Below are 25,699 nucleotides of genomic sequence, written 5' to 3'. Positions count from 1 at the left end.
TTAATCAAATTAACAACTTGTTTTTAACTATGAGCTGTGTGAAAATAAATTAATGAAAAAATTATGTGCATCAATGATGCTGTTAAATATCTAAAAATAAAAAATTATATGTTTTTCTATTTTCGGCCAAATTTTAATTTGTTGTGTTTGCTTGTGTATCCTTGCACACAGGAACTTAAAATAAAAAGATGTTACATAAATTTTAAAAATATGATTCCATACTGATTATTTAAAATTTCAATTTGATAATAAATATAGATTTTTTTTTTAAATTGCTACTAGCAAGACTCGTATAGCAACTTCCTAATTACAAATAGATTATGCTACACTCTGAGCTGCCAATGAAATCATTAAGACATTAGAGCCATTTTGTACTTAACAGTGATCGGTAATTTTCTAATCTTCAGAGGCAATTTTCTCCAAGTCTTTTTGGGAATTGTGCTGAACTGCTTTACAAAACAGATATTTGAGCACTGATGTTAAAGTCTGAAAAAAATTATAATCAGAACAAGAAACTGACCCCTGATTTAGCAGCACAATCCCACAATGAGGCAGTTATGTATTGAGGTAATTAGTAATCAAATAAGCGGTTGGTGGAGGTCTGATGCAACTGCAGTATTTAATGCTTCAAGAGGGTCATTATTGTCGCGTAACACTTGTGTGTGGAAACCAAGTAATACAAAGAAAGATTTATTTTATTATTGTTTAATAAAACAGTGATTTAGGCCATACAAAGTTAGTTTATTTGATCATTGTTAATTATACTCAGAGTAACCACATTATGAAAAATGGCACATCTGCTATGGGTTAGTAAAGGACAAAGTAGCAAATTAACACAATGTACTCTGAGATATATCACTGTTCTCTTCCTCAGAATGCCACAAACTCCGTATACGGAACGTATAAGTTTCTCTCAATACGAGTTTTGGATGTGGCTATGTCGTCCAATTCAGCCAAAGAAAAAACTGATTTTAATTTCGCCAACCATTGTCCGAAATCTGTACACTCAGTCACTGAAAGCAGTTGAATTGAGAATGCATACATACTGACATACAGATTTGAAAAGGTCAGCTGTCAGAGGAATCCCTCTGTGATCACAGCCTCAGACATCATCACTGTTCAGAACATCGATAAGAAAGTATTTCAATTAAAATGAAGTAAGAACAATTACAAAGATATTACTTTTATATTTAATACTCTAATGATTAAAACAACAACTTCATTTTTGACAAGCAGTTATTTTTATTTGAGAGCTCTTTATTTTTACACTTTCTGACAGTCATCATATTCAGAGAGGTACAGTCTCCTGCTTGTGCAAGTATGGTACAAACAAGTAAGAGGATTGATATATTCCTTCTGTTCCGTTTGGATGTCCCATTCCACATATTCTACCTCCAAGTCACTTCTACTTCATCAGTCCGATATCTGTAAACACATTATTACGAAACATTAACACAAGACACCTGCCCACCACTATGAACTGCAAAGAAATATGCGCACCTACACCAAATGTAAAACGCGTGCATGCGCACGGAATCGCACGCACGCACGCACGCACACCCACGCGCACACGCACACACGCGCGCGCCCACACACACACACACACACACACACACACACACACACACACACACACACACATATATATATATATATATATATATATATATATATATATATATATATATATATTTTGCACATGTGAACAAGTTATCAATATTTCAAAATAAAGATCATCAAGCACATAAAAAAAAAATGTTCTAGTTAAATACGTTGTCTGCTGCAGAATGCTATAGACAAAAAATTATTTCATTTGTTACAAGTGCAACAGGCAGTCATATTTGATGACACTTTCACTGAAAAAGCAATTAACATTTAATGATTTGTAATTGAAACTGATTCAGCATGCTGAAAGTCAAACTTAATTAAATTAACTGTATTAAAACATGTGCACATTCATCTGAAATGGATCAGTTATTTCTTCCAATCAAGAACAAATTTTGTGAAGAATGTGAAGAATATTTAGACTAATATTTAAACTATCATTGGCAGGTAGTTTTGGAGGGTGGGAAGGGGCTGGAAGGTGGGGGAGATTGGGGGGATGGGAGGGGTGGAGGGTGAGGGGAAAGGTGCTCCTTGGCAGTGGCTGTAACCTTAGAGTTAAGAGAAAGAGTGTACATCAACCGATGTGTTCCGAATTCTGTGTGTATAGAGAAGCAAAAATGTCTTCCTGCATTATTCTCAAGTATTTACTTCACAAATATTTGTGTAACAGGTAAAATCCTTGGAGGCAAGCTTAGAGAGAAAGACAATGATCAATGGACTTCTTCACAGAATGTATGACAAAGGAGATGAGTGCAGTAATAATGTGGAACAACGAGGGAGGTAGTTTTAAGTTTCGAAATGAGTCAGTCAGTTGATGTTATGTAATTATTGTACTCCTTTTGTTGGAGTTCAATGTGACCAAGCACAAATTAAAATAAGTCAAGGATCTGCAGAGAGTAGTGGCTAGTGGTGAATAATGCATCTTATTTAAATAATATACAGCGACGGTGGAACCATGACCTCTTAAGAATGTGATGACATAATTTGGCTTGAAGTTATACAATTCACTGGTATAGAATCTTCCACTACACTGAACAACCTTTGAAGTTCGAGGGAAATTGGGTTGCAGGAAGTGGTGGTTTAAGATGATGATTTCGAGGGGCTCAACTTCGAGCTCATCAGTTCTTCCATCCTCATGGATTTGGTAATGAGATACAATATGAGAGAATGCTTAAAAATATCAAAAAATTGGGAAAATGTAACATCAGTATCAAAAAATTGGGAAAATGTAACATTAGTATGAAAAGGATAGTTGCAATTCACCACATAGTGGAGATGCTGAGTCATAGGTAAGCACAACAGGATTGTCACACAATACGCTTTCGGCCAACAAGGCCTTTATCGTCAAAAATAGACCCCCCCCCCCCCCACACACACACACACACACACACACACACACACACACACACACACACACACGGTGGTCCTCCATCTAACCTCCTGACTACACCCAGCTGCCCTACCCTCTCTCCATCTCGCCCTTGTTACGTTCCCACAGCAGCACTTTACTATCCCCCACTCTTACCCTGCTATCCCTCCCCCTCCCCGCCCCACCCTCTTTCTTCCCCTACCAGGTTTCCTCTCCAATTATAGTCTGGCTTCAGCCGCCAGAGACTTTGATCATGTGATGTGAATTTTGTGTGTGTGTGTGTGTGTGTGTGTGTGTGTGTGTGTGTGTGTGTGTGTGTGTGTGTGTGTGTGCTGTCTATTTTTTAAAAAGGCCTTGTTGGCCCTAAGCTAACTGTGTGACAGTCTTTTTGTTGCGCCTATCTATAATTCAGCATCTCTGCTATATGGTGAGTAGCGACTATCCTTTTCATGATACTGTTACATTCTATCCTTGATTTCCCATTGTTTAAAAAATTGGCGGATCTATTTCATTCAGTTGATACTTGTAACAAATCATTTACATAAAATAGATTTTCAAAATAAAAACAGATACCTAATAATAGTGGTAAAATTATTACCAAGAAAAGGAGAGGGAATGGTATGCCATAACAGAGAGACAGGAGGTATGGAGAAGTATGACGGGATACGGAAGTCAAGTAAGAAGGAACAGACTGAATATCATATTAACTGAATGAAAGATAAGGAATGAATATTACTAACAACATGAAATACGAGTATTATATGGAAAAAAGATGACAATGCGCTTTCAGATGCAAGACAACATGATCTTTAGCACCTGTACCAGCCTCCTGCTCAATTTTTGCTAGGCTACTATTTTAGAATAAAGAAGAGAAAAAATATCATGTAAATTACTAAAAAGAGTACAGGAGATGTATTTGGTTACCCGAACATTGGACTGACAATGGATTAGCAATCCATCTATAGCATCTATAGAACAGACAAGTTTAGCACACATAAGCTTCCATACTAATGGCTGAAGATAAGTTAACACTGCACTTTTTTTAATATGCACCGCATAACTCTTCTTATCAACTATAATTGGCAGCTACCTTCTCATTAAAAAAAGAAGACTGACATACTGAATCACAAATACTGTAAGTGCTGCAAATTGCTAGGTCTCCCCTCTGAACTACAAATCCACAAATCAAATTTAATATCTTAAGCTGAGATAAATAAATACCACTTTGTTTCACAAGCCTTGCCCTTCACCATCAGATACTTATTCCACTGAAAAATCAAACAATGGAAAATGTAGAATGGAAAAATGACAATATTTTGAAAAGGATAGATTGCTACTCACCATATAGTGGAGTTGTTGGGTCGCAGAGAGGCACAACAAAAAGACTGCTAAACAAGTAAGCTTTCGGTTTGTTATGGCTGTCTGCAACTAACATGTCCACTGTATGGTGAGTAGTAATCTATCCTTTCCATAACAGTCATTATTCCACAGAAGAATGACATGCAGATTCAAAAGTGAGATGGAAGCATCAAGGAAAACGACACATTGTCACATGGGATAACTTTTAGACCTAATGGATACTATGCTAACTTGTTACTACATCTTTACATCTCTGCCAAATTCCAACATTTTCTGAAACCCAGAAGAATTATACATGCTTCTCCCAAATTTACAGCAAAAATGAGAACCAATCAGGAACATTCTGTTTGCTGAGTACATTATTTTGATAAAGTACACAGAGGAGATTGTAGGGAATTTGATGTATGAGAAAAAACATCCTCTAATCACACTTCATGCATTCCAGTACCTCAAACATCACATAAGACTTAGCGCTTAATAATTAAAATTGACAGAGGAGATAAATCCAGAAAACAGTTACCAAAATATCACAACCAAATGGGTCTATATCACATAAAAATTATCTTGTTTGTTTAAAACTTAAACAAAAAAGACAAATCAGAAGTCCTCATTTCATGCAGACAATAATGTTGCTACTTGGGTAATGTAACACTAGTATAATAGTGAGATGCTTGTATTGCTTTACATATCTGCTGCTTCATGATAAGTTAGTGTTCAGTGGTGGTTCATCATTGAAGTTATGAATACGGCTGGTTCTAAAATTGTCTAGTCACTGCAACTCACTCACAGAATAGGCGTGTGTGAGCGCGCGCGCGCCCACACACACACACACACACACACACACACACACACACACACACACACACACACACACACACACACACACAAATTAAGCACAGGGAAAAAAAAGAAAAAAAAACAGAGTTATTCGATATTGCAACTCCTGTGATTAAAAAAAATTGCAATGAGGAACTTAGGTCTCTTGTTCAAAACAAGTTGATAGAAGTTAGAAAACTTGGCACTTAAAACTGCAAGTGGATGTAAGAAGAGTATCAGAACGTGAAAACTGTCATGGAAGTTGTCCGAGGACAACATGTCTCATACTTGCAACACAGGCCTTCTAAGGATTGAAGAAAACATTAGATAGGAGCTTCCTGTATAGAAAGTATCACGTACGCCCACTAGCACAAAGTCATCCTTTTTCTTGCAATACCTTTCAGTTCATTTTGTATATAAAATGTATCATATTATCAAAACACCTTTCAATCCATTTTTTTTTCCTTTCAAGCTGTATTTCTTCACCAACCAACCAAAGTTATTTTTGTTCAATGAACTTCATTGCTGCATAACAACTTCCCATTCAGCTGAGAACACATACTACTTTAGTACTTAAAAACATTTTGTTTTCAAGAGAAAAATGATGAAAATAAACACTTCATGTGTTACTAGGACCCATACTACATAAATCTTGCAAATATTCTCAAGTAAAATTATTTTGTACTCAATATGAATGTATTGCTGTGTTTTGATTCACACAATTTTATAAATGAAAGTGAGACAGTGAATTCAAAAACCGAAATGTACACCCTAAAACCAGTAGTCTCAAGCATAAACACAAAGCTATTTGGATATTAGGAGATACAGATATTTATTTAAATGTTTGGCATGATGCACAGTACCAGGCTCTGCCTTTGTGCAACTGTTTTTATGTAGAATCAAAATGAAGACACACAATCATGTAGTGGGATTGGACTTCAAAAGTGAATTTAGGTCAGTCACATATGGTCAAACTGCATTAAAAAATTCAGGATGGTGCTATGAGTCAAAGTCAAGATATGTGCAAAAATTTACTGAGTATCATGTGAAATCATGTGATCATGTGATTACTGAGTATCTTTTCACATGGTATGCATTGTTGTGATGGTATCTCTAGCAACCACATTGATACACTTGATGGTGTAACATGCCTTGTTGGAGTAAAAGCAGAACATCATGGAAATGCACTGTATGTGGTATTAATAAAGAGTCGCTCATTCTAAAGCACTAAAAACTGAAAAACACATCAGGGCACGGATTCTATGAGGTATTGGAATCTCCTGGAGAGATAGTGATCCACACATCTTGCAATGCTACTCTCAACCATACTCATGGAGTTGGTGCTGGTTCATCAAGTATACACAGGTATCGACAGCATCTCCTAAATGTTTGACTGATTTAAGATTTGGTGATCTGGGGGATCAAGCCATGGTCATGAATTCTCTTCAGTGATCATTAAACCACCTGTGTGCAACCAAACAGCATTGATATGTTGCTTTGTCCTCTCAGAACATGACCTCTTCATTAGGGCACTTTAATGTCAGAAAGGGATATGGACTGTCTACAAGAATGGTCACATATAATAGTCCCTGCAACAGGACAATGGCCCTAATTGCAACCATTTCAACAAAGCCCATACCGTAACGGAGCCAACCCCTGCTGGGATATAACACTGTCACAGGCAAGGTCTGTAGCTTCAATGGGGAAAACACTGAATTCTCATGTTCCCATCAACTCAATAGAACTGAAGCTGAGTTTCACCTGCCCGAGCAGCCTACTGGCTTTGTTGTACAGTTCAGTGTCTATGCTAGTGGGCCCATGCTAGTCATTAAGGTCTGTGCTGAGATGTCACCAAAGGGGCAATAGTCTGTCAGTGGCTACTGAAGCCTGCACAGTGCACTGGTCTCCACACTGTTCTGGTAGAAATGGGTTCCTGATGCCCCACATTCAAATTGTTTGCTTCCACAGTAGACCATAAAACATTCTGCACAGTTCATCTGTTCATAAAATACTTGTGGTTGCCCTGGGTAGTGGTTAACACATGTTGAATCACTGTCTCTGGGATACTGATGATACCTGTTCACCTCAAAGGGCTGATCTCTCATGTCACCTCTGATATGCTGTCACCCATGCGCCTGATATACCTTTAGTCATGATGCACACAATTTCAGAGATTGCGTGTCCGTACAGTTCACAGGTCCGCATATAGAGGCCTCCTGGCACACTATGGTGAGCCGCGAAAGAAACAATATTATTTAAGCAATTGCAAATGAGTGCTTGTTCGGTTCTGTAACCTGTATTACTGCTGTCCATTCAATGGATTCAGTGCTATGCACGACCTGTGCCTGTTTGTATCTTACACTCGCTCTACAAAGTACTGTGTTTCATAAATCATGTTAGTACTTTCTATAAAAAACTTGGCGACGACAATGGGATTACATTTTCTCCGTGTGTTAATGTCAGTGTTAAGTCAGACAACAAACATCTTGATGGAAGATATACTAAACGTATCACTGGCCACCAACAAGCTTTCGTGGAACAACAGCACACACTCTCCCCTGTTCCCAATCAAGTGGCATCTGAGTGCTTGTGATGAAACAATCCGGGATAATTTTACTTCCCCTCTTGTTTTGCCATCTGCCTCCTTAAAATTCATTTTTTCGTGTCTAACTAATTACCGTTAACACATGCCAGTATAATCTACATTTTCATAAAAGAGAAAGGTTAGCCCTCAGTTTTTAACATTCTAACACACGATCTAATTTTGTGCTTAGTTTTATGTACGTAATTGATTTTTCAACTTATTTTGACTATTCCTAGTTGGTATCTTTCATTATAGGGCGAAATCAGTAATTGTTTCATAACTTAAATTCTATTGACGACTTATAAACAAATATAAATTCTGTACTAATTATACACATTTGAAGGAACAACTAACAGTATTCTTAAAGGATCTATTTGGCCCTATTCGAAAATGTGTTTGCTAAGTCAACCCTTAATTAATTCCAAAGTAATCAACAGTTTCATCAAAAGTATTGTCTGTATAACTATATATGTTAATTTCATGATTTAAACAAATAATTCAGCTTAATCCTTGTAGTAGACAAAACTGTTAAAAAGATGTATTCAGTTAATTTAATGAGTCAAGTTTTAAATGTAATTTCTGTAAAGTTAACTTCAAGCAATGTGCAGTTTCACTACCTATTATTGTGAGGATATGTAAGGGCCTGATTTTTGGTCCCGAGACAGTCAGTCCACGTGAGTTTCAGACAGGAAACCTTGTTGGTTAGAACAACAACAATGCATGTGTGAAATAAGTGTAACACAATCAGACCATGTGTTAAAACAATGACAGTGTCTGTTCTATACGTACCTTTTTATTCTAAAAGACTGAAATGTGTGGTTATGTTTTTTACTGCTCATGGATGTTCAACAGTAATCTACTGAAGCAGTATGAGGGTGTTTGGCTGAAACCCATTAATGAGGCTTATCGAAAGTTAAGCAATAGAGTACTGACCATATATAACTGTGTATTATTGGGAGGTTGTGAACAGTGAAATGCAACCCGTCGGCTACATTATTTACAGTGTTGAAATTACAAACCTCATGTTTCAGCCAGTGTAGCAATGCAGTACATTGACACCAAGGACAATCAACAAAGAAATAAAGCGGGCAGCCATCACGTGTTCACAGCATGTTCTCTTCCACCAGTGCAACCATCACCCTTTCTGACATATGATGAATCGGCTGAAGATTGGAACTCCTAAGAGACACAGTTATGTCAACATTTCCAGGTGTTTCATGTGGGTAATGCAAAATTGTGCTTTCTTTTTTCCTGGCTGTATCTGTTGTTGTGCCAACTTACACCTTTGCAAGAACCAACCAGCTTATCATTTGATGGAATGTGCAAGCTTCTCTCAACCTATTACTGTGACAGAACACATGTCACTGCAACGTATGTAGAATTTTACCATGCTCAGAAATGCCCAAACCAATCTTACAAAGCCTGGGCTGCAGAATTACACAGGTTGGGCTGTCATCATAAATTTGTCACTACTTCATCTACATACATACTCCGCAATCCACCATACCGTGCGTGGCGGAGGGTACTTCGTACCACAAAAGTACCCATCAAAAATCCTACGCTGATCACATGGTGCACAATGTTGTTATTCTTCCTGCTATTCTTCCAAGCCTTACGGATGTGCTCAATATATGACAGTACTTCGAAGTGTCCAAGCTGCAGGCAAATCAGATTGGTGGTTGGGAGGAGGTATTGGAATTTCCTCAGTCAACCGCTGTTGGGCACGCTGCATGTGTTCAGGATAATGGGGAAGCCATTGTAGTTGTACAACCCTTGACTCAGATTCACATGGGGTAGCATTATTGATGGCCACAGCACCAACAAGCCGTGTCACAACAGTGGCCGTGTCGCCCCGTTCATCTTGCCCAACATGAGAGTGCTGTATTGCCCTAAGCATTGGGCTGTTTGTAACAAGTGTTGAAAGAAAGGCCACACTGCGTCGGTGTGTAGCTACTCTTCGAACATGGCGGACACAGTAGTACCGATGGCCATCAACTGTGTCTCTACAACGAATGTCACCTCAAACAAAATGTTTATTAACCTGTGCGTGTTTAATACACCACTAAACATGCAAGTGGACACAGGTGCTGCAGTGACTTTCATAAGCGGACAAACGTACATGGACTTGGGCTCCTCTCACCTCACACAGGTTTCACAGAAGCTGGTTAGCTACAATAAACAGCAGATACTGATACTAAGTCAGTTCTTCACTCCTGTATCTTACAAATCTGATGTTCATCCTCTCACCTTCCTTGTTGTGAATCATTCTCATACCACAGACCTGTTCGGCTTAGATGCGTTTAATGCTTTCAGTTTCTCCGCTGGCAATGAGGTAAATTTTGTGTCGGATCAAGTCCCGTACCAGCAACTGGAGTCCCTCTGTTCTGAGTGTTTGTCATTGTTTTCCTCTGGGCTTGGTTTTGCAAATAGTTTTCAGGCTCACATTGCCATGGAAAGAGTCCACCTGCCCTCATTGTTTTCGGGAGCAGCAAGTGCCTGTCGCACTGCACGACTCTGTCAAGGCTGAATTAGACCGTTTGATGACGCTCAGTGTCATTCGGCCTATTTAAGACGCCGAAGGGTACGCTTCACCTCTACGGCGACTTCAGCGTCATGATTAATGCATAGTCCATGATAGACACATACCCTTTGCCTTGCCCTGATGAGTTCCTCACAAAATTATCAGGTGACCATTACTTTTCCAAAACATTGATTTGTCGGTAGTATACCTCCAGCTCCCCTTGGACGAGACCACTAGGCACCTTCTCATTGTCAATACATCTTTCGACCTGTACCAATACATCTTTCGACCTGTGACCAATAACACCACTTGCCATTTGGCATTGCCAGTGTGCCCGCAATTTTTCAGCATGTTTTAGAAAATCTGACAGCCTCTGTGCCCAGATGCATCAATTACTTCAACAGTATCATTGTTTCGCAGTCTTCCACCGAAGATCACCTTAGCAATTTTCAATTGTTTTCTGTTTTTCAGTCTGTGGGCCTCTTGACTTCCGCAAGGCGTTCGACACAGTTCCCCACAGTCGTTTAATGAACAAAGTAAGAGCATATGGACTGTCAGACCGATTGTGAGATTGGAATGAAGAGTTGCTAGATAACAGAACGCAGCATGTCATTCTCAACCGAGAGAAGTCTTCCGAAGTAAGAAAGATTTCAGGTGTGCCGCAGGGGAGTGTCATAGGACCGTTGCTATTCACAATACACATAAATGACCTTGTGGATAACATTGGCAGTTCACTGAGGCTTTTTGCGGATGATGCTGTGGTATATCGAGCGGTTGTAACAATGGAAAATTGTACGGAAATGCAGGAGGATCTGCAACAAATTGACGCATGGTGCAGGGAATGGCAACTGAATCTCAATGTAGACAAGTGTAATGTGCTGTGGATACACAGAAAGAAAGCTCCTTTATCATTTAGCTACAATATAGCACGTCAGCAACTGGAAGCATTTAATTCTGTGAATTATCTGGGAGTAGGCGTTAGGAGTGATTTTAAATGGAATGATCATATAAAGTTGATCATTGGTAAAGCAGATGCCAGACTGAGATTCAGTGGAAGAATCCTAAGGAAATGCAATCCGAAAACAAAGGAAGTAGGTTACAGTACACTTGTTCGCCCACTGCTTGAATACTGCTCACTAGTGAGGGATCAGTACCAGATAGGGTTGATAGAAGAGATAGAGAAGATCCAATGGAGAGCGGTGCGCTTCGTTACAGGATCATTTAGTAATTGCAAAAGCGTTACAGAGATGATAGATAAACTCCAGTGGAAGACTCTGTAGGAGAGACACTCAGTAGCTCGGTACAGGCTTTTGTTGAAGTTTCAAGAACAACCTTCACCCAGGAGTCAAGCAGCATATTGCTCCCTCCTACATATATCTCATGAAGAGACCATGAGGATAAAATCAGAGAGATTACAGCCCACACAGAGGCATACCGAAAATCTTTCATTTCACGAACAATATGAGACTGGAATAGAAGGGAGAACTGATAGAGGTACTCAAAGTACCCCCCACCACACGCCGTCAGGTGGCTTGCGGAGTATGGATTAGATGTATATGTAGAAGTGCAATCTTGCCAAATTTCAATTTTTTTCAGCCGTCAACTGAGTACCTAGGATTTGAGGTTTCTCATACAGGGGTCATGGTGTTGCATCTCTATGTTGACGCAATTGCAGCTTTGCCGCAGCCAACCTCCATAAAGGAACTGCAGGTGTTTCTAGGGACAGTTGCATCTATTATAAGCTTGTACCAGATGCATCCACTGTTACTCAGCATCTGCCCATGCTTTTGCATAAAAATGTGCCTTTTCCTAGTCCCCAGCTTGAGACCACGTGTTCCCTTTGCTTACACCTAAGCTTCAATATGCTCTGTGTCTGGCCACTTTTCAGCCAAGTGAGCATCTCGTCTTGGCTACCTCTCAGCATGGTCTTGGCACAGTGTTGGCACATAACTACATGGACAGGTCTGAACGACCCATTGCTTATGCTTTTAAGACTGACTCGCACTCATCAGTGGTTTTATCAGATTGGAAAGGAGGTTTTAGCAATTATGTTTGACATCAAGAAATTTCATGTCTTCTTGTTTGGTTCTATGTTCCATTTAATTACGCACAAGCCATTTGTTGCTCTTTCTAATCCTTCAGCTTCCATGTCGGACAAAGCAGCACATTGTTCACAGTAGTGGGCTCTCTTCCTATCTTGTTATCATTATCAGATCCATTACCAGCCAACATCACAATGTGTCAATGCCGATGCCTAATTTCACCTACCGATCGGACCAGACCCAGTGTTCAATCAGTACTACTTGCTTTGTTTCTACTTAGACATTGAGAACCAGAACATGGTCGATGGTTTTCCATTCACTAGTGCCATGACAGCATTGGCTGTTACGGCGGACCCTGTACTCAGTAAGGTCCTCTCTTTTGTGTAATACCTGTGGCCGGAAAAACCCCCAGCCATGCCTCTGATTCCTTGCATAATTACTTCTCCCTCAAGCACCATGTTTCAGTATTTGATGGGGTTCTTTTGTTAGCTACAGAGGACATTGCTAACCCCGTTATTATTCCTGCTTCCTTATGCCGTAATGTACTGCAGTTTCTGCATGTCAGTCATCGGGAACCTCTCACCCATCAAAGCTTTGGCACGCCAGTTGGGCATTGATGGTGACATTATGCAGCTTATTGCTGCTTGCACTCACTGTGTTCAGCAACAGGCAGCTCTGTGGACATCCTTTTCCCCATGGGCGACACCGCAGCGCCTGTGGGAGCATCTACATCAGGGGTGGGCACAAGAGCTGCTTGCATGGTTGCCCATGGGCACCGTGAGCCACAAGGGCAACATTGATCAACTGTGAGGGCACATAGTGCAGATAGCAGAGTTGTGCAATGTGGCTGGGCGCTTGGGTATGTATATTGCACCAAGAGCAACCATCCCACAGTTAGAGTGTTTCGCGCACACAACTGAGTATGGACAAGCTAACGGATGTCGTTCTGGTGGAACACACACAAGTCCGAGGTCATTTCACACATACGTGGTGTCTGTGAACTTGGCGCCGGTACACATTTATCAGGAAGCCAATCGTATGTGGCACAACATGTGTGTGTGGGAGGTAAGTGTAAAACATGCTTACCTGAAGCCTGTGTACCCTGTACCACGCAACGGTTGGCTGTGAACGGATGAAAAACAGTTTAGAACCATTGTAACATGTTCTACTTTCATGGCCACAAATAGGAAACAGATGTAAAGGATTAACAAACAAACACATTCGTATTGTAAGTGTTACGTTATATTTACACAGATGTGTGTAGTTCAGAGGAGGGGTACCACATACGAATAGGACATAGACATTATTTTACGTCATCCTGGATATTTTTACAATGATTTTGAACTAGCATCTCAATATTTGGTGTGAAATTACTGGTCATTAGGTGCACTGCACCAGTCAGATGAACGTTAGTATGACTACTCCCAAGCTTCGATTTTGTCAGTTTCATTATGGAGAAAACACTTTCGCACAAGTATGTTGTTCCGGAAGAGATACAGACGAGCAGCTATTTTAAATAACAATGGAAACTGTTCACGTGGAAAATATTTGTAGAAGCTTTCCAAGGTTTCTGCAGTGTGAAACTTCTCCTTCAGTACCCGACTGCATTGAAAGTCCGCGAGTTCCAACTGAATTTCAGAAGGCACATTTTCAACATTGACTGCAAAAGGAGTTGCAAAAGGGGTAACATCGCATTCCAGAAGATTTAAGTCCTCAAATCTAGTATCAAAAAAGCCTTCAAGAGACTGTAGCATTGTTACAAACCCATCAAAAAGTTCTTTGAGCCTCTGCAGTTCCAAATTGTTTTCACTAACAACTAGTGCAACTCTCAAGAAGCGTACGCACGGCATTTCTGACAGTGGCTTCGCCCAAAAAATCTGTTTTCTCTTGAAAACAAAAACGGTGTCAAACACTTCACTAATTGCCTTATTTCTACCTTGCAAAGCTACATTCAAGCTATTCAGATGCTTTGGTCCCTCAAGTTACAAACGCAAGGTCTAAAATCCACTGTGGGTCATCAAATTCTTTCACCAGTTTTCCTTTTGCATCTGTTTTTATAACCACGTATATGACACCAAATAGTTTGGCACATTTTGCTAGCAAATTAACACGGTGAAGAAAGCAATGTATTGCTGGTAGTTCCTGCTGGACACCGCCGGCTTTTAACTTTTTTCGTATCAAAGTAACGATACCAGACTTATGACTAATCATTGCAGGAGCACCATCTGTTGCAATCGATGAAAGTTCTTCCTAATATAGCTCGTATTTCTCTATTATATGTTCTATGCACAAAAATATATCGTTGTCTGTTGTTGTGTAATGCATTGGCACTAAATCGAGGAGTTTCAAAGTCACATTAAACTGAGAATCAACTCTTCACAAAAAGACTGCAAGTTGAGCAATATCACATACATCAGTGCTTTCGTCTAATGCTAATGAAAAGAAAACCAAATCTTTGATCCTGCTTCTCAAATGAGCTTCCACATCGTGTGCTCTTTCTTCAATGCAACTGCAAACCATTCTCCACGAAAGAGGAACGGTTTCAAAAACAGGAAGACTTGCTGAGCACAAAATTGTTGCAGCAGCAGCAAAACATTCTTTCACAAATTCTCCATCGCCAAAGAGCCATGCTGTTTAACCTACGAGCTACACGATAGCTTACTGTCATCGCTGCATTGTTGTGGATGATGAGATTTTCGTCCTGTAAATACCTACAGGAGAAGGTAAAAGTGACAGAAAATGCACATAACATATTATTAACAACAGTAATAATATGAATCAATGTCATAATTATCTACATGTATATGTAAGTCTTTCTCCTTTTTCTGCTTCAGTTTGATGAGTTTGACTTTTCTTTCTTCATTATTCAAACTGACTATATCCTTCTCATGAGGCAGTTGATAATGTCGCTTCACATTGTACTTCTTCAGTGAAGACAATGTTGCATTGTAAATCAAACACCGAGGTCCGCTTTGCATTCCAACAAAAACGTACTCTTCTTCCCACTGTGGATTAATGTGTGTGTGTTCAAAGGACTTTCGTTTCAATGACTAACTCCTCCTCAGCCATTTTCCAACCACTAGTTCTGTTTTATCAAAAACACTGAACACGATGTCTGCACAGACAACAAAAATGATGGGAAGTAATCGGACTGAGTGATTCCGCACAGCGCAGTGACATGCATGGCTAGGTGAGTGGATGGTGGGGGTACTGCTGGCTGGCAGAGTGGTGGAGAGCCGCGGTCATGCCTTGCAGGCACCTGCGAGTGCCCACACTCATGAAACGGTATTTGTCCAGCCCTGGTCTAAATGTTAATTTTGCTTGGGCCTTCCTAAATCAATATTGGCTTATTGTACTGGACACCTATGCCAAGTTTCCCTATGTGGCACGTTGTCCGACCACATCCGCGGCAGCCACTATTTCAGTCCTGTCTAAGATTTTTGCAATTGAGGGACTTCCATACAGTGTGGCTACTGATAATGACCCCCTGTTTGTTTCTCAAGAATTTGTATATTTTTGTCAGGCGAGTGGCATTCACCATCTCACACGTCCCCCATTTCATCCTCAATCTACCTGCGAGGCCGAAGGCATGGTTGAGACATTTAAAACTCACATGTGGAAGTATGTATCCGGCAGGTACCCTGAAACTGTTTTAAGACTGTTTTTGGGCCTGTACCATTCACTCCAGTGGGGGACAAGAGCCTAGTGGGGCACCTAAATGGATGCCAACCACAGACGTTCCTTCACCTGCTGCATCTGACGCTGCGTCCACCAGTGCTGCCAACTCTGCAACGCTTCAGGCCAGGTGCGCCTGTCTGGGCTCATTGTTTTTGCCACAGACCAAATTGGGTTCTTGCCATCACTGAGTGTCACTGGGGCTGGCACTCGTGTGTCGTTAACACTCCCGACAGGTGGACATCCTGTACCTTGACCAGCTGTGGCTGCACATGGCGGGTTCTATAATGGAGGGCCCAACACCTACCTCGCCCCTAATGCCTGTTCGTATGTCGCAGATGGTAAAGTTCGTGCTGCAGAGGGGTGTGGGGGTGGGGGGGGGGTGTTCCTGACAGATCTCTGTCTGAGGTCCCCACCTCCACTCCCATTTGTATACAGCCATTGCCAGAGCTGCCCCCCTGCACCGGATGCTGCAGCCACCACCACCACCGCCTCCATTGCTAGTCCTGTGCGGTAATCATCTCCCATGCCCCCACTGATGCCTCTGGCACCAAAAACTGACCTTGAAGAGGACGGCACTACAGAGATGCTGTCCCCAGTCCTGCCCTGCGGCCTCTCGTGAGAGGGGGACTTTGTGCCAAACTGGCCACTCATTACTCCTGTCCCTACTCGCTGGTGCCTACCCACCACATGCTGCAGCAGCTGCTGCCATCATCAGGTGATGAAATGGTCACAGCGCCATCATTGGCATTTCTGTGACTAGTAATCTCGATGCCTTTTGAGACCAGTTTTTTTTTTTTTTTTTTTTTTTTTTTTTTTTACAGTACTGGTGCAATTTTTCAGTACCAGTGCTTCTCCTGTACTACGCATTTTTCTATTCTTAGTACTTTTATGTATATACGTGGTTTCCCCCTAGAACAGATGAGTGATGTACCTTCACTCATGAAGTGTGTGATTCCAGACATCACACATCCATACAGTTCTCAGGCCCGCTTATAGACACCATGTGGGTCGGCCCCATAGCGCACTCTAGTGAGCCACAAAAGAAATAGTATTGTTTAAGTGACCACAAATGAATGCTCAGCCTATTCTGTAACCTGTATTATTGTCGTGCACGCAAAGTGTTCAGTGCTACATGCAACCAGTATTTCACTGTACCATACATTAGCTCTACAGAGTACTACGTTCCACAAATTGTGTTTGTTCCTGTTATAACAGTGCCCTGCACAGATTGTCATCCCTACTACATGCCTGCCTATAACACACAGCTCAGATATTGTGTTTACACTCACACCATACACGGTATCTACCATCAACAATGAGCTTCATTAATGACACATTTTCAATGAAACAAGCCTTTCCATGACTTCTGTCTACTGCTTAAAAACAAGTGCTCTATGGTAGTTAGACTGCTTGTATTAACACACATCTACACCATATCACAGTCAATTATTTGTGACGACAGTAGTCTGTATTAATGCTTTGAAGCTTAGAAACTTCCAAATCAGACTGTGGAAACTTGAAACGATCCAATTTGCCTGACAAATTATGACCTTCAGAATCTGTGTGGGCACTGAAAATGCATTTGCTTCTTATCAATCTGATCAGAGTCACTGCAAAAGTACTGACTTGCATAATCATTAATTGTTATCAGTTGCACAGTTTTGTGTTTTGAACTGTTATTTAGGATTGCAGCACAGTTTTTTTTTTTTGTAATACAAACTACATAGGAAAAAATTTGTTGAATGCAAATAACCTGACATCAGCTGTATTTAGTACAGATGTTCTACCTGCTGGTGATATATGGAAATTCGCACTGCACAAGGAGTCAAACCTGTATTTCTCACTTATCACAAGCAGTTGCCTATCATTAAGCTACCCAAGACAGAACAAAATTTCCATCTGTTACCCCCAAACTGCAATGCTTATCCTCACAGTGATGCAAGTGTTTCACTTGGTCACACTATGTTTGTAAGGTAATCCAATTAAGTGGCTTAGTGTGCACAGCTGTCTTGAACAGGTACTACTTCAGGGTTGCCACACATTTCCCCAAGTGAAATTTCCTGATATTTCCCAGAATTCCAGAGAGTTTTCGCATTTTTCCCTGATAAATTTTGAGATATCAAAGGTAAGTTAAGACATAAGTGGATAATCTGTCTTTGCAGCTAGAGTACAAGAAACAATAGTGCAAAGAAGGAAATATTTGAAATAAACTTGGAAGCAGATGGTATTTCCTGATTTGAGCAAAAATCTTAAGTACTAACATTAACATCTTTTGTAATGAACTGTTTTTTGATGGAGAAAGCAAGCCAAATGGCATGTGTGTTTCATTAAGACCAAAGAAGTTATTTTATTTCAATAAAATTAAACACATTTGGTAATAGAAACACACATTTCCTTGGAGTCGCAAGGCGTATTTAAAATACCTTCACCAATTGCAGAAATAACCTCAGAAAAATGTAGGCCTCTTGAAAGAAATGTATAAGGCATGGAAGAATTGTGTAAACTAACACTGCAGGTGACTGCCAACAAAATGTTGGTTCTACTATGTTTGTTATTGTCAGTTATTACCCACTGTGTTATATCTATTATTTTACAGGTATTGTGCGAATTTTCTTTCGAAAAACATATGCATACATAGTGAACAAACTGCCAGCGACTGACACAATTTTCTTCTTCATATCATCCATGCTTTTTAACACACGAACTACTTTTGAAGTGTCAAAATGTACTAAAACAAATAAAAATCTATAAAAACACCACACTGTACAACATGCTTGCAGTGAGACAGTCTCAATTCTTTAAATCCATTGCCCATGGTCTCTAGCCTGCTGAGAAGCACCGCAGTCCTGGGTCCATGGATAAACCATGAAAATCGGCTGCATTATGCCACACACAAACAGACCCGGCCTGCAGAAAATACAGAAAACCACTTTGAAAACTTTTTTTTCATCTGGAGAGTGACACAGAATTTCAGTGTTATCACTTTTAAGAAAACTGTGCAGTGACCCTTTATTAGCATAATAGAGGTTATATAACAGAAAATATTTGCACTGTACAATCATCATTACAAGAAAAATGGTCACAGAGGCTCCAGAATGGTTTAAAGGTTTAGTACAACAAATGTCTCATGAAATGAACTACAATATTAAAGAGCTATCTGACAAAGTAGAGTCTAAAAGTAATGAACGGTCTGTCAAGGTATAAAATACGAAAAAAGAACTAAAATCAGAGTTAAAAGAACATGTCAATTAGGGAATAGAATTAACTAGCACTGCACATAGTTTGACCCCGTTGTCTCAGGAGTTGACGGATGAGATCAGTAACCAATGCAATTTAGTTCGCGAGAAAGTGAAAGAGTAGTTCAAAGAATTAGATCGTAAAATTGACGAAGTAGGTCAATTTGCTTTAGAGAGTTCAAACAGGTCAAAGAGCAAATCTCAGAGCCGAACGAGCATGAAACTGTTTTAGAACAACGCAAAAAATTTAGAGAAATAATTCACACACCTAAAACGCTATCTAATTTGGAGGATGATTACAAAAATTTATACTTTCTACCATAGAAGAGAAAGTAGAATCACTTGATACTAACACTCTTTCTAGGCTACTGAGAGGAAATCTGTGAGAAGGCAGGGATAAATAACAGTGGGTTATTGCGTAGTTTACTAGAGGAGTTATAACTCGTAAATTATATGAATTTATCAAAGCAATTTCCAAAATTCAAACCTGTGGAAAAGTTTCACCCCACATATTTTTGAGAGTATTTCCTACACCTTTACCAAAATCTGGGAGGATAGCAAAAAGATAGATTTTGCCTTGAGTTATTTGATAGGTGTTGCAGTATTAGTATGTGTTTTTTCACCACAGCTCGAATTTAACGAGGGAAAAGAGCAACTTTTTTCAGTGTTACAGTAGACCTATTAAAGTTCAGAATATACTGCATCCAAAAGCAGCATGTCTCTTAGAGCATGATACAGGGTTAGATAAAAAATTATACAATATTAGATGTGATTAAAAAGATTTAAGGCCCAAGGAGAGTTCATAGTCTTTGCAAATTCAGCAAGCTCAAGACCACTGGCCATCCGAGTACTTGTTTCTGTATTTCTATCTTAGTTTTCTCAGGAACTATTTCTATATTCTTTGATTATTCTATTATCTTTTATTAATCTTACACCTTCTACCTCCCCCTCTTCCAGAAACAGAACTTTTTTAAATACAAAATAAAATAACAAAAATAAAACAACTCCAATACCTGTACACATAGCGTCTAGTGTTTATTCAGAAATAACTGCATTGGTACGTTTATGAAGACAGCTAGGAGCTTAGTTAATACACTTACCTATAAATGAACATTTCAAATAAAATTCTGAAGAGGTACAATGTACTTTTAGTACATAAAGAGCCAACAATAAAAATGATTTTAGCCCTATTATCATATGATAGTAACAGAAAGTGGAGGAAGTTACAGCACTATGACACTTGATGAGAAATGCTTTAACTCAAAAGGTCTATGCATAAGCTATAAATTTAGTAAGTTAAATATTCTGGAATTTAGAATAAGAAGTTATTGGTTTTGTACATTTTTAAACATAAAGAAAGAAGGACAGAAAGGTAGGGTTTGTATTTGAATTTTATTAGGGGAAATTAATCACGGCCAATGACATCACCTCTATCAAGTATTGATTGATGAATAGCCCAATCATAGAAATTATACTGATGATTGATGATGACTAACATGAAAATACCTGCCTATTCCATTGATTTCATATGGGTTTGTTAGGGCCAATTTTCATGGAGTCTACAACCATGAAGCTGTTACAAGTCTGTTCTGGAGGAAATGCCAAACAAATTCTCCCTCCGGCACCACGCCAAAGTACCTTTGCACATGGGGTTCTTTGGGTGGGAGGTGGTAAAGGAATCCATCTATGGGATACTTCCTTCTTTCCTTCTTCAGTCCTAACATACCTGTCTCTATTTCCTTTTCTTACTTCTCCATTAGTAGTACCAAATCTACCTTCCCTCTGTCCATATGCAAAGTTCCTATTGCAGGATCTCTTCTAATTACAATATAAACAGTAGAATTTACAACCTACAGCAGTAGGACTGCACTGGCAGGTATTTCACGTAGGGTGATGACAATAAACTAAGAGGACTTTTTTTAGGGTTAAATAAGTAACACATGTTAGTCATGCCACACGTTGCACGGGAGAACAGTCCACTTCGAAGATGGAAGGCAAGACAAACTGATTGCATGCTAACGTGCCTAGCCAAATATGAAGCAAGATCTGAAGAGTTAACAAGAGAACAAGGTGGTTTGATAACTAGTATTCAACAAGGAGTAGGTCCATGAGGAATAAATTTTAATAACAGGTGATGAAGCGCTAATATTATTCTAGTATATTCACAAGATATACCCGGAATAAAATCTTTTATATTGTCTAAGTCTAGTAATCATAATAAAGTAAAGGCAGGAGGAACAAGACTTCTGGTCAGGTGACTACAGGGTTATAAACACAAAATCAAATAGGGGTAATGCAGGAGTAGGTTTAATAATGAATAGGAAAATAGGAATGCGGGTAAGCTACTACAAACAGCATAGTGAACGCATTATTGTGGCCAAGATAGATACGAAGCCCACGCCTACTACAGTAGTACAAGTTTATATGCCAACTAGCTCTGCAGATGACGAAGAAATTGAAGAAATGTATGATGAAATAAAAGAAATTATTCAGATTGTGAAGGGAGACGAAAATTTAATAGTCATGGGTGACTGGAATTCGAGTGTAGGAAAAGGGAGAGACGGAAACATAGTAGGTGAATATGGATTGGGGGACAGAAATGAAAGAGGAAGCCGCCTGGTCGAATTTTGCACAGAGCACAACATAATCATAACTAACACTTGGTTTAAGAATCATGAAAGAAGGTTGTATACATGGAAGAACCCTGGAGATACTAAAAGGTATCAGATAGATTATATAATGGTAAGACAGAGATTTAGGAACCAGGTTTTAAATTGTAAGACATTTCCAGGGGCAGATGTGGACTCTGACCACAATCTATTGGTTATGACCTGTAGATTAAAACTGAAGAAACTGCAAAAAGGTGGGAATTTAAGGAGATGGGACCTGGATAAACTAAAAGAACCAGAGGTTGTACAGAGATTCAGGGAGAGCATAAGGGAGCAATTGACAGGAATGGTGGAAATAGATACAGTAGAAGAAGAATGGGTAGCTTTGAGGGATGAAGTAGTGAAGGCAGCAGAGGATCAAGTAGGTAAAAAGACGAGGGCTTGTAGAAATCCTTGGGTAACAGAAGAAATATTGAATTTAATTGATGAAAGGAGAAAATATAAAAATGCAGTAAGTGAAACAGGCAAAAAGGAATACAAACGTCTCAAAAATGAGATCGACAGGAAGTGCAAAATGGCTAAGCAGGGATGGCTAGAGGACAAATGTAAGGATGTAGAGGCCTATCTCACTAGGGGTAAGATAGATACCGCCTACAGGAAAATTAAAGAGACCTTTGGAGATAAGAGAACCACTTGTATGAATATCAAGAGCTCAGATGGAAACCCAGTTCTAAGCAAAGAAGGGAAAGCAGAAAGGTGGAAGGAGTATATAGAGGGTCTATACAAGGGCGATGTACTTGAGGACAATATTATGGAAATGGAAGAGGATGTAGATGAAGATGAAATGGGAGATATGATACTGCGTGAAGAGTTTGACAGAGCACTGAAAGACCTGAGTCGAAACAAGGCCCCCGGAGTAGACAATATTCCATTGGAACTACTGACGGCCGTGGGAGAGCCAGTGCTGACAAAACTCTACCATCTGGTGAGCAAGATGTATGAAAGAGGCGAAATACCCTCAGACTTCAAGAAGAATATAATAATTCCAATCCCAAAGAAAGCAGGTGTTGACAGATGTGAAAATTACCGAACTATCAGCTTAATAAGTCACAGCTGCAAAATACTAACACGAATTCTTTACAGACGAATGGAAAAACTAGTAGAAGCCAACCTCGGGGAGGATCAGTTTGGATTCCGTAGAAACACTGGAACACGTGAGGCAATACTGACCTTACGACTTATCTTAGAAGAAAGATTAAGGAAAGGCAAACCTACGTTTCTAGCATTTGTGGACTTAGAGAAAGCTTTTGACAATGTTGACTGGAATACTCTCTTTCAAATTCTAAAGGTGGCAGGGGTAAAATACAGGGAGCGAAAGGCTATTTACAATTTGTACAGAAACCAGATGGCAGTTATAAGAGTCGAGGGACATGAAAGGGAAGCAGTGGTTGGGAAGGGAGTAAGACAGGGTTGTAGCCTCTCCCCGATGTTGTTCAATCTGTATATTGAGCAAGCAGTAAAGGAAACAAAAGAAAAATTCGGAGTAGGTATTAAAATTCATGGAGAAGAAATAAAAACTTTGAGGTTCGCCGATGACATTGTAATTCTGTCAGAGACAGCAAAGGACTTGGAAGAGCAGTTGAATGGAATGGACAGTGTCTTGAAAGGATGATATAAGATGAACATCAACAAAAGCAAAACAAGGATAATGGAATGTAGTCTAATTAAGTCGGGTGATGCTGAGGGAATTAGATTAGGAAATGAGGCACTTAAAGTAGTAAAGGAGTTTTGCTATTTGGGGAGCAAAATAACTGATGATGGTCGAAGTAGAGAGGATATAAAATGTAGGCTGGCAATGGCAAGGAAAGCGTTTCTGAAGAAGAGAAATTTGTTAACATCCAGTATTGATTTAAGTGTCAGGAAGTCATTTCTGAAAGTATTCGTATGGAGTGTAGCCATGTATGGAAGTGAAACATGGACGATAAATAGTTTGGACAAGAAGAGAATAGAAGCTTTCGAAATGTGGTGCTACAGAAGAATTCTGAAGATTAGATGGGTAGATCACATAACTAATGAGGAAGTATTGAATAGGATTGGGGAGAAGAGAAGTTTGTGGCACAACCTGACCAGAAGAAGGGATCGGTTGGTAGGACATGTTCTGAGGCATCAAGGGATCACCAATTTAGTATTGGAGGGCAGCGTGGAGGGTAAAAATCGTAGGGGGAGACCAAGAGATGAATACACTAAGCAGATTCAGAAGGATGTAGGTTGCAGTAGGTACTGGGAGATGAAAAAGCTTGCACAGGATAGAGTAGCATGGAGAGCTGCATCAAACCAGTCTCAGGACTGAAGACCACAACAACAACAAGCTATACGTATCAGTAAGTAAAAGCAAGATACGTGACAGAAGTATGAGTATGTAGTGATGTTATATTTGTTACAAGTAAGAGTAAGGAAAAGTTAGAACAGAGGAGTTAAGATATTTAGATATAAAACAATCAAGTAATGTCAGCAGAAAGCAATTATGGGAGAAACTTATCATTTAGAATGAGAAAAGGCAGTAAGAGGGGGTTAGTAACTGTGTTTACTGATGGAGTTAAGATAGGACATACCCAAATAGTGGATGATCTGTAGGAGAGGAAAAAGATAGGCAGATCGGTAGGAAGAATGGCCTATGCCTTGGTCAGGTGAATCCATGGGAGGCAGGACCTGTACCATTTAATGTAGGTGGGAGAGAGGCAAGGTTGGACGGACTCAAAAGAAGGTATGGTCTATACCTTTTTTTTAAAAAAAAAAAAAGGTTACATCCACATCTATAATTGTACTGAGGTTTGACACAGTAACCCCTTAGAAGGCATTAAGTGCAGTAAATACAGAAGTATGAAGCAGTATATTGACTGGCAGTCACAATATGAAAGATTTCTACAAAATGGTTACATAATCAAATAGACTTATCTGATAGTATAGGTGAAAATGGTTGGAACAGGAACGTCCCAGACTTGTTGACTAGAGTCTGTAGTGAGATTTGACTTTATGGACTAAATAGTAGGCATACATACGACAGGCAATTCCTCAGGTAATAATAATGTGAGAAAAAGTAGAAGGTAACCAACTATGCACATATACAGGAAGTAAACAAGACACTTGAGTGTATTGGCTTGAAGGAAATGCATTGTTAAATAAATAAATATAAAAACTATAATTAAGCTGAAGAAGTTTATTTAAGTGGCATAATATCTTTCTGTACAAAAAGACTGGCCATTACAGTACAATTTCTTACTTCACACAGGATGTGAAGCAAATAAGATGGAATTACACAAAGTAGGCTAACAATGTTGAGCACAGTTTACCTGAAATGAAACAACAAAACTTGGAAAACTTGTAATCAAAAATGAAGTTTCATTCCTTTTTAAAGAAGGAAAACATATCAAGTATTTTTAAGTAATTAGGTTGCATACTATTGCATGTTAATGAGAAATAATTTTTGAGAGATCCTGACATCTTTCCTTTAAGTGGAGGAATGTGAAGTATTACACGCCATTTAGGCAAATGACCTTTCATACTCGTGTAGTACAAGGAAAGATGATTGCAATAGAATAATATTATGTAGAGAGTAAATCACAGAACGTATACTGTGCGCAGGTGGTTGTTTTCGTATGTGCAGACATTAAATGGAAGATGTGGAATACATGAAAATGACAATGTGTGATGACAAGTACACGGCTTCACCTGTTGTGGGTGGGATCTTTTTTGTTTTGGCATCACTGCTTGGTGTTGGCTTGACCATCAAGGGGCAGAGAACCCACAAATGATGACAAGTAAACATTAGTGGAGATTGTTGGCTTGACCATCAAGGGGCAGCCGCACACTCAAAGAATGG

At 39.5% G+C, this 25,699-nt stretch overlaps 1 protein-coding gene across 2 annotated transcripts in view; it reads right to left on the bottom strand.

Annotated features, from left to right (window-relative positions):
* Positions 1–1,218: 1,218 nt before the first annotated feature.
* The window catches only part of LOC124789537 (probable tRNA N6-adenosine threonylcarbamoyltransferase), a 75,219-nt gene continuing 50,738 nt past the window's right edge, over positions 1,219–25,699 (bottom strand). The window contains exon 6 of one of the 2 annotated variants that reach the window (XM_047256933.1): positions 1,219–1,425. In XM_047256933.1, coding sequence (XP_047112889.1) covers positions 1,389–1,425 — 37 coding nt within the window. In that variant the 3' untranslated portion in view covers positions 1,219–1,388. Of the gene's footprint in view, positions 1,426–18,449; positions 18,882–25,699 lie in introns of those variants that run through there. The other variant, XM_047256932.1, reaches the window with a different exon arrangement.

Source organism: Schistocerca piceifrons, chromosome 3 (genome assembly GCF_021461385.2).
Source record: "Schistocerca piceifrons isolate TAMUIC-IGC-003096 chromosome 3, iqSchPice1.1, whole genome shotgun sequence".
In the NCBI taxonomy this organism is placed as follows: Eukaryota; Metazoa; Arthropoda; class Insecta; order Orthoptera; family Acrididae; genus Schistocerca; species Schistocerca piceifrons.
Note: the sequence above shows the minus strand (reverse complement) of the source record. Positions and strands in the feature narration are given on the sequence as shown.